At 42.1% G+C, this 11,052-nt stretch overlaps 1 protein-coding gene across 1 annotated transcript in view; it reads right to left on the bottom strand.

Annotated features, from left to right (window-relative positions):
• The window catches only part of frmd4a (FERM domain containing 4A), a 63,877-nt gene extending 53,420 nt beyond the window's left edge, over nucleotides 1–10,457 (bottom strand). The window contains exon 1 of the mRNA XM_020611413.1: nucleotides 10,066–10,457. Coding sequence (XP_020467069.1) covers nucleotides 10,066–10,158 — 93 coding nt within the window. The 5' untranslated portion in view covers nucleotides 10,159–10,457. The remainder of the gene's footprint in view (nucleotides 1–10,065) is intronic.
• Nucleotides 10,458–11,052: the final 595 nt, after the last annotated feature.

The raw sequence follows: 11,052 nt of genomic DNA on the forward strand, positions 1-11,052 counted from the left end.
TGAAACTGTTCTTTTAAAGCAAATGGACACATTTAGAGTTTCAAAATGTTACCAGGGAGTTAGAATAAACTGATATGATGACAGAAGCGTAGTGACCAGATAGCTTATAAAATGGTGTGTTCACATATCCATAGAAACGCTTACCAGCTTAACAGCTTAACAGCTTAGTTACCAGCTCTTTAATAGTGACCCTAGCAACACAACTTCCTGTTAAGGCTGTCCAAGAACACAACAACAAAGTGGTGCTCTACACAGAGGAAACAACCTCATGCAAATAGCTTTATCAGTGCCACAGATGAACTTGGCAGAACACCACTCCACATGCACCTGATCAATGTGTTATAAAACTGTCAGCCATGTGTCTCATTTTTCTAGCAGAACACTGCAACAACTTCTAAACCAGTTCTGTCCTTCATGCTTAATGAAACACATCAGTCATGTTTGACCCTGCCCCTCTCTCTGGCTCTGGTCTAAAGGACAGAAGCTGCTCGACACTACTTCATCTGCTCACTGCATATCTCTTACCCACTGTCGCAAGCCTTGAAACTTGTTATAATTTCCTGTGACAGACATCTATCTCCATGAGTGCTACAGCACTTAAACATACATATAATAGTGGTTGCAAATGTAGTACCATCTTTTAACAGACGTACATGTATTTATGTTAAAATTGGCAATAAATATCCTGTGCAAAGTGCCTATATACACAATGACAACCATTTTACATCTGTGTAAGTGTATGTGAGGTGCAGTCTACCTGGTAGAGTGGTCTTGAAACACACCTGTGTTTATGTATTAGGTACAGGGGTCCAGGAAGGTTCCTGGCATGCACATGAAGGCGCCGGAGAGCTGTGGAGGTGAGAGTCCATAGCAGACCATGCCGAGTACAGATTGTCTCATCTAGACCGAAGAGGACTGCCTCCATTACTACACTAACTACTAGCGATCTGAGACAAGACACACTCCTCCAGAGGTATGTACAGCAGTATGATTTGATGTCACTGGGAAATCTTTATTTGCACAGGTGAGTCCTTACAGGCAAAATCCACAACAGCCCAGGTAATGAGTAAGTATGATTAGCATGTCTTAAAGACATAAAGGCCTGGATGACCTGCAACTTCTTACTTCTAAACTCTGACAAAACTGAAATTATTGTGCTTGGGCCTGAAAACCTTAGAAATCTGCTGTCTAATCATATAGTTACTTTAGATGACATAGCTCTTGCCTCCAGTACTACTGTGAGGAACCTTGGAGTCATCTTTGATCAGAATATGTCCTTTAAATCACACATAAACCAAGTCTCTAGAACTGCCTTCTTTCACCTGCGCAATATTGCAAAAATCAGGAGCATCCTGTCTCAAAGTGATGATGAAAAACTGGTCAATGCATTTGTCACTTCCAGGCTGGACTACTGTAACTCTTTACTATAAGTATATCCCAATAATTCCCTAAAAAGCCTCCAGTTAATCCAAAATGCTGCAGCCAGAGGACTGACAGGAACGAGCAAGAGAGATCATATCTCTCCCATATTAGCTTCTCTCCACTGGCTCCCTGTAAAATTCAGAACAGAATTTAAAATCCTTCTCCTAACATACAAAGCCCTTAATGACAAGGCTCCATCGTATCTTAAAGACCTCGTAGAGCCTTATCATCCGAGCAGAGCACTTTGCTCTCAGAGTGCAGGTTTACTTGCGGTTCCTAGAGTCCACAGAAGCAGAATGGGAGGCAGAGCCTTTAGCTATCAAGCTCCTCTCCTATGGAACCAACACCCAGTCTCAGTTCAGGAGGTGGACACCCTCTCTACCTTTAAGATTAGACTTAAGACGTTCCTTTTTGATAAAGCTTACAGTTAGGGCTGGATCAGGTGACCCTGAGCCTTCCCTTAGTTATGCTGCTATAGGCCTAGGCTGCTGGGGGCCCCATGATGCTCTGAGTTTCTTTCCCCTCCCCTCCTGCTCTCCTCTCCTCTCCTCCCCTCCCCTCTCCTCTCTCTCCCTATGCTTCTATATGCCACCATTACACATCACTAACTCTGTGTCTCCTCTCTCCCGTAGTGTGTCCTCTCTCTCTCCCTGTACCTTTCTGCAGGTGAGCCGGGGTCTGTCGGAGGTTTCTTCCGTTAAAGGGAGTTTTTCCTCCCCACTGTCGCCAAGTGCTTGCTCAAGGGGGATTTGTTGGGTTTTCCCTATGTAATAATATTGATAACAGTAAGGTCTAGACGTTACTTTGTAAAGTGTCCTGAGATGACTTTTGTTGTGATTTGGCGCTATACAAATAAAATTTGAAATTTGAAATTTGAATTTGATTAGCCTTTATTGTCCTCTTGATACTACTTAGCACCAACAGATAATAATTAGGACATCTCTAGAGACGAGTCACAGGGAAACACAAGGATTCAGCTCTCCTGCTGCTGTCCTCTCAGTCCCTCAAGGTTTCAGCAGTCTGATGCTTCCTCAAGGTCAAACTCTCCAGGTCCTTCTGTCTTAGCCCCACATAGCTAGTGGTCCCTGCTGACTCCCTCTCTAGTCTTTCTCCTCTCTTCCTCTTTTTGTTCTTCGCACTGAACCAGTGCACCCTCTGTCCGTCCGTCTCAGCCCCACAAACACAAACACTCCCACTAAGGACATGCAGCTGGTCTCTTAGCCTCCCTTGCTGGTAGTTGTTTTTAAAGAGATATGCACTCTCATGCTGCAGCTCACATGGAGCACAACCAGTCCTCTCACTCTCTCACTGTATCAGTTTTCAAGCAGAGAGGGTTGTACTCACAGCCTGCACACCTTCTCACACACCTGTCGTTTGTCATTCTGAATCTATGAAGAAGACATGCACTCAAACACACATAAACAAGCATAAATTCATGCATACAGAGACCCAGTTAGAGTCATTAAATGACAAAGACCAGAGACATGAGCTTGTTACTTTATACAGCACTGGAATTTTATAAAAAAAAATGAGACATTTTTCCTCTGAGCCAGTTTTCCCAGGGTGGAGTATCCTGACATGACTTATTGAACTCTCTACCAAAACTACACATTATCTTTAGAAAGAACAGGCAAAGAATGTAAATATAATTTAATACACCAAGTTACTGGTTTATTTAAAATAGAAAACCACAATAAAATCTTATTGTGCATTTACACAAACCCATTTGCAGCAATGGCCACATGGAGGCAATACAATCCTCATATACATGCTGTGCCAAGCCTACAGTGCCCATCTGGATATCCTTGCAAGTCTATTACAACCTCAACAGTACAGCTTAAATGATCAGTGGTTGTTTTTAATGTCTGATACAAATGCTAAAACAATTCTAAAACAAATGTATTTTTTTCTACCTGCAACTGACTGACCATGGCCTGCGAAAAAAAAGTAAACACCTGATGTTTTAAACAGCTGAATTTATTTTTTCCACTTTCCTCAGGAAGCCTTGATCAACAAACAATTCGGTAACTCTATTTATTGATACAGAGGTTACTCCTGTGCTGCTGAGTTGGTGGGTGATTGTGTATACTGTACAAAATTTAGATAAAGAAATGCATTTTAGCTTTTTAATAATACTAATTGTGTTATTGATGATGTGTGAGTGGGGCAATGTTCTATTGTTTTTCTCTTTCTCTCTTGCTGTGTGTGCTACTATCTCATTTACATTTTACATAGATAGCCAATTAAATGGCTTTTTAAATTTACCGGTACTTATTTTCATAAACCATACGCTACAGTACAAGATCGCTCATTCCACATCACCAGTTTCCCATCTTTCTATCTAAGGGCTGTTGTGCTCTCTGTTGTGTCTTGAGAAACTCATGAGGAATGTGTGGTATTCCTGTTGTGTGAATTTTCCAAAATGAATCAGGGTTTGGCTGAAGTTGCGCACATAGATTGGAGACATTCACCTCTCAGCCACTGCAATTTATGAGGGATGTAAATATTTGTTGTGGCAGGCAGAGGAGGCGAGAGGTTAGGTATGACAGCATACTGTTCCCATGATTCTATGTGTTTGCAATGTCCCGCTGAATCCTGGGAAAGGTCTTGCAGGCCGTGTGATGTAAACAGACATCACCAGAGTGTCAGCTGGCTAGCCATTACCACAACAATAAGATGCAGACAGGAGAAGAAGACAGCCAATATTTGGGGTTTAACAGGAGAAGAAGACAGACAATATTTGGGGTTTAACAATCAGCATTGAGATGGGCAGATAGCATTGACAGCCAAACAGTGAAGTAATCTCTGTTCTATTTTATTCTTTCTCTCACACATTCATCCACATATTGTGTGTGACATATTAAAACCTAAAACCCGTGTGCACTACCCAGTCATTTCTGAGGTCATCCCAGCTGACACAGACAGGAAACAGAAAAATCAGGCATGAACTCTCTCACTTTCTCTGCTCCATCTCCTACTCTCAGTATCCTCTTCCACCCTCTTTCATTTCTCCTTTATATATCTCTCTGTCTCTTAATCTTCCCCCTGCTCTCTGATCTTCATTCAGGCATGTCATACTGGAGTGCAGGCAAGTCAGGGAGAGAGAGAGAGAGAGAGAGGAGTGCAGTGGCGAGAAATGGGTCACTTACTCTGTAAATTCATAAGAACATTCTCAGCTGAGGCCCCCTGGCACACAAATGCTCCAAAAAAGTTGTGTACAACAGAGTAGAAAGTGCAACCAGATACTAGTCATGCACTTCTTTCTTCTAATGTTTAAGTGATCTGGCTTTTTTGCAAACTTACTTTTCTAACTGATTCATTTTGAAGACACACACTACTGTCACTGGCACAGAAATTATAAATGACATACATGTATAGAACCAGTCTGAAATTCAGTTTCGATCTGTCTGGTTTAATGTGATTATATTTGAGGTGCAAGCAGGAAAATTAATGGTAGAACATAACGTGGCTTGAGTGAGGGATGAAAGCAGGGAGATATCTATGTGTGTGTGGGTGATGACGTATGGGTATGCCATGAGCTTCAGCTTCCCTGTTCATATGTATGCTTGAAATATTTAAAATGTAAAGACTGTTTTTTGTGCACACATGTACTGAATAAAAAAAACCAATGACACAAAACCTTTGAAGAATTGAATGCTGTTAGTCTCTCATGTATAAAAGTTGACCTAGTTCATATGTTGTATGCTGTTATATATTATATACACATGCACAAAGGGGTATTCACTAAAAAAAAACATGCTCTCCCTCAAGCTAATCATTCTCTCCACTTTGCCTGGCAGATAAATATTGATGAGGATTACTATGTTACTGCAGTACACCCACGGGAAAACAAGAGACTGCTCCTCTCTCCCTCTTTCGCTCTCTCTTTCTAGCCCTTTCCCATTCGCTCTATCTCTCTTTGTCAGTCATGAACACCCACCCACATGGCCACACACACACACACACACACACACACACACACACACACACACACACACTCCAGCTGGCTCCAACATCCTTCAAAAATGTCTTACATACATATGTAATACATATTCTTTCTTTTTCTCCCCAACATTATTCCTTTAATTCTGTCATCACACACAGACTCATACACCACACACAGACTCATACACAACACATAGACTCATACACCACACACAGATACATACACCAACTATGAATATACCCCTTGATAAGAGAAAGTCACAGACAGTGCCTCCATTTTCATTGAGTCGTGCTATCTCTGTCTAGCAAAGGGCACAGATTGTGCTGGGATATTTCAGGAACATTTTGGGCTATCCACATCCTGTTTTGGGGGGGAGATGAAATTTAACAGGCTGCTTCCCACCAACCCACACTTTTTTTCTTTTATGCAGCCATTTCTGAGAAGCAGAGATAATGAAGAAATCATTCTGAGCTCAGTGTGAAGATGCCAGAGGATGGGACTTAAAGACACAACCAGACACAGGCACACACACACACTCCCACCGACTAGGGATGTTTTGGCAAAGGAGAGAGGAGTCCAATCTCAGCATAGCTACCACATTAGCTGACAGTCTCCATAGAGAAAACACATTATTAGCAGCTCACTGCCTTTAGCCTTTGCTCACAGTCAATTGGTGATCATCTCCTCATTGTTTGGCACAAATTTACTTTGAACTCATATGCAGCTGTGCCATGTGCGTCTATAGGTCTACGGGCTGAGTTTGGATGGGGAATAAAAGACAAACAAGACAGGGTGGAAGTCTCCCCAATGCTTCCCTCTTGCCTTTCCTCCCTTGCTCAAAAACATTCTTCCTTCTGAGCTGCCTTGGGGAGAAAAGGGGGTCCCCTTTCATGCTGAGCAGGGTGTGGTGCAAGGGGGCCTTCAGGAACCTTTAGTTCCAGTTATTCCCACCTCTTTCTTTCTTTCTTTCTCCTTTTCTTTGTCTCATTAATTGGACCCACTGACTACAGCATTCTCACCTACGGTCCCACTGGTTGAGATCCCTGTGAATCAATACTGTAGCCTGGCGGAGCAGGGCCAAAAGCACAAAGCCCTAAACTAATTTTCTAACAGAGAGATAATAAAAAGAAAAGTAAACAGGAACTTAGCAGGAGTGTTGCTCTGTTGGTTTCCACACCAACTCTGCCACTGCTGAAATGAATCCTGACTCTAATGTCAAGACAATTAGATCAAGCTGATGAGAAACAAGCAGGGTATCAACCTGACCAACACAATGCCAGAGTCCAGCACTGACCTTCTCTGTGATTGGTGCAGGCACAGTGTTTAAAGGTAAAGACGATTGATTAGTATTCCTGTCTCACCACTTGCCTGGCTGCTTCTAGTTTTCAGGCCAATAGCAATAAATTACAGTCATGCCATTGTAGGTTTGTATGCCACTCAGGAATGCTTGTTTTGTACATGTGTCTCTGTATGTGTGTGCGCCTGTGTGAACTTTTCCTTCGTTGACAGTGATGCACCCCTCCCGTCTTTAAACCTTTGCTCCCCTGCGGTGCCCTTGACGACAGCATGTTTCCTTGGAGAGTGATTCAGCCTCCTCAAGTCTGAAATGTTTTTTGTCTGTTTTGACCCCTGCACACACAAACACACACAAGTCTCTCCCTTGTTTGTTTGTAGGTTTTGTTTTTAATTTCACAGAAAAAAGTTGAGCAGCTTAACACGATAGCAGGGTAACAAAGAAAACTGATAACCCTAATTCAGCCTGCTAACAGAAAACATCCTCTGAAAGAAACTGTCTTAAACTGTCAGGACCGACTGTGAAATTTCTCATCATGGTATCATACTGTAAAGACATTGTGTTTTGCTTAGACTTTCTAAAAACTCTTGTATCTCACTTTTTCCGAGTTGCTACACTTCTTTCATGTTCTGCCAGTTTAATTTCTCATATAATGCTCTAATAAAAGGCATGCAAGACACAAAGAAAGTGGGAACAAGCAAAAAAGAAGCATGAAAAGTCTAAATATGACAGACGGGATTATTGAACCACAATAACAAAGTAGAGAAAAAGGAGAAAATGACATATAGAAAAGAAAAGGTCTCAAGAAGAAAAAAGGATAGAAACAAAGTTAGTCTCCTATTATTCTGAAGCATGCTTTCATAGCTGTGGACCATGACCAACAGATGGTTAGATTCTCTCTATAGATATTAGTCAATTAACAGTGATAGAAAGCCATGTCCATTAGAAACTACCGACACAGGTGTGAAGCAATTCATCTGCATTTGGGATGTAATTGTATACAGAGAAGCTGAAAAGCAATTTGGGGGATCCATTGTGAAAATATGGATCAAACAATTTACAGAATATTAATGGTTTTGGAGAAAAGCATTTAGCCAGTGGGGATTTGCACCAGCTAACCTCCACATGTTCACTGAGAGATGCTGAAGAATATGAAAAACTAGGCTTGCAGCAATAAATATTTCCACTACAACATTCCCCTCTGCTTACTCAGCTGCTTAGGCTATAGATAGAGATTTCGTAAATATTTTTTTCTGTATGCTGTTACCCTTTTATGTAAATACATAGTATAATACACAGTTGCATAATACAGAGACTGGATGATATAATAAGTTATCTAACATTACAAGTCAGCAGAACAAAGCTGCAGCTCTGTATAGAAATTAAAGTATTTCAGAGTCACAAAAAGGGCACAGGAGGTTAAAGTCATAACCCAACAGAGAGTCAACTTTTATAGAACCTCTGGGGTAGAAATGGGTGATCACTGAACTTTGTTCACCTGCCATCAGCAGAGGAATCACCCAGACTGTCAGAAGCTTTTGTTATACATGCATTTTGAGGATTTATTGAACACTTTTCTGCCCATGTGGTTTGTTGAAAATCTGATGCATTCACTAACCTACATGGCAAGCTGATGCACATCCACCTGTTCAGTCATTTCCTCAGCACAACAGTGCAATAATGCAAATGGGTGCATGTAAATCACAACCGGTAATTCTCCTTCAGTCTGTCGACGCACAGCTGGCTGAGAGAAGAATGGGAGGCAAAGGGAATGCAATCAGGAGTGTAAGAGATGGAGTAACGCCTCCCTCTGTTCCTGTGTGAGAAAATCTACATTTCTCCATTAATTAAGGTGGTTTGAGTGGCTGTATGTGTGTCTCTGTGGGTGCACAGGCACCAGCCAATCAACCGGTAGCAATTACATCTCTCAGAAGGACAGTGAATATTTAGTTTCCTTCAGTCAAGCACTATTTTGTCAGCCAGCAGATTGTGTTAGAAAACAGTTAACCAGTTTAGAAGCCACTGTTATATTACAGACACTCCACTTGAAATCTCTGAAAAGTGAGACCTAAAAGCATCAGAATAAATTCTGACTTACATCATCTGACACTTCACTTCCTCTGATGTTCTTGAGAGGACTTACAGTACAACTTCACTTCACTCCACTCTTTGCTATTTTCTGCAAATGAACCAGGTTGTGTTTTATGTTTTTTATGCACAGAGATGTGATGGTTATAGCAGTTATTTTATTGTTGAAGCAGAGTGGGAATATATATGTGTATCAGGGCTTATTAAAGCGAAAGCTATTTTCATCCAATATGCAGTAGCCACAATGTGTAATTTATGATAGCACGTGTATTATGTGTGTGCTTGTGTGCACATTAGATCAAAGAGAAAACTACAAAGAGACCAACAATTCTCAGAAGGACTCATGGCATTTAGAATTCATTCACTCAAAGAGGCATGTTAATAAAACTAAAGTCACATTGTATCAAGTGAGAAAATAGATTTAAAAAGAAATGACGATCTTTTATGATCTAATAAACACCTTATGCTTTTGGGAAAGCAGTTTGTAAGAGCCGTTTGTCCAGCTTACTCATCACCTAAACATGCACTCTAATTAAGTTTGATTCACTTAATACCACTGTAGTTACAGCATGAAAGAGAGCTGTCACACATTGTAGAATGAATGCGCACACATGCACAAAAAGGCACAGCTGCAAACTTATGTGCTACTATCTGTTTGTACGCACACACATCTTTCTCATGGTGTAAAGAACTTTGCTGAAGAGTGAGAGAGGTGAATCAGGTGGCAGGTTACAGCCTGTCTTTACATCTAACACACGTTAACTTTGCAGCACACATTCTATGCCTAACCTTAACAATTATTTTCAGTCCTCAGCCCACAGCCACCAGATGTACAGTACACAAACACATGAACACTGAAGCTTCTGATGCCTGGCAGGCAAACAGATTTCACTGTGTGAAACGACCAGACAGGACAAGACTCAGGGATTTAAATCAAGCTAGATACTGTAACTCATTTTTCAAGTCACTACAACTATGCAAACAATGACAGGCAAAAACAAGGTGCACTCAAAGATAGCTCTCCCACAGCCAGACTTCTCTGTAACCTTGAAAACAGAGGATGGCAGTGAAATACATTAGCAGTGACAGAAACAAACTGAATGATGGAAAGATTGACAGACTCAGACTGACAGGGAGAGAAACATAGAGAAGTATTGTCCACTGTAGAGATTAAAACCTTTGGTGCTGACTTCCACCAACTCAGATGTAATGCCATCCCCTGGATTAGCCAAGAACCTTTTTAAATCCCACTAACACACACAGAAAGGGAGAGACAAGTCAGAGAAAGAGGATGTCAGGAAAGCATCTGTCTTACCCTCTCTCCACTGTTCCTCCGTAGAGTCCCCACCGGCAACTTAAGCATCAGCCGGCGGGTTCTCCCAGGCGTTACTGTTCCTTGGACCACCATAGCACGCTCCAGAGTGTGTGTGTCTGTGGGTGTGTGATCATTTGTGTGGGTGTGGGAGGTGGGTGTTCTCGCCGTCCCGTCCAGCCTGGCAGCAGGAGCTCACACGAGCTTGTGCGTGTGTGTATAAGGAAAGAAGCTTATGATGTGTGTGTATGGGTAGCAGCTCTACACCAGTCCTATGTCCCTCTCAGTGTCTCTCTTTCACTACGTGTTAAAACACTGCCCATTCTGCTCCGCTCAGCTATGCTCCACTCTGCCGCTCAGGAGGTGAATGGAAGTGTGAGAGTGTGTGTGTGATAGAGGGAGAGGGAGAGGGAGAGGGAGAGGGAGTGCGCTTTGTCTATCCCCGCTCCTCTCCAGCGCTCTGGTAGCTCCCCCTCCATGTCTCCCACACACACTTCCTTCAGATGTGGGCTTAACCAGGTCACTAGAGCAACGTGACGTTACAGCCATTATTAGCATATGCAATCATGCCACGTGATCCAAAAAATAATTGTGTATGAGCAGAAATAGACTCACATCCAACACACACATATCAAGGATCATGTGGGAAACCTCAAAAGGAATATGGGATGCTTTGCCATCTGGTAGAGAGATTATCTTTGAAATCCCACGACCAGCTTTCTCTCCCTGCCTCTCTCTTTCTCTGTCTGTACTGGACACAAAGAAGGAGCACACACACACATGCATGAATGTGCAGTCAAGCATGCACAATGCATGGATGCAGATATTGATCATCCTATCAATTGGTTTATAATTTGCGTGTACAAATGTGTACTGACCTGATCTGATCCCAACCGCCCCAACCCGTGTAGCAGACTTTTAGTTTAGTTTTAGACTTCGGGCTTTGCGGGGATCTTTTACCATGATGCCTGGAGGCTTCATTTAGCTGAG

This window comes from Monopterus albus, unplaced genomic scaffold (assembly GCF_001952655.1).
Source record: "Monopterus albus unplaced genomic scaffold, M_albus_1.0 scaffold5.1, whole genome shotgun sequence".
Taxonomy (NCBI): domain Eukaryota; kingdom Metazoa; phylum Chordata; class Actinopteri; order Synbranchiformes; family Synbranchidae; genus Monopterus; species Monopterus albus.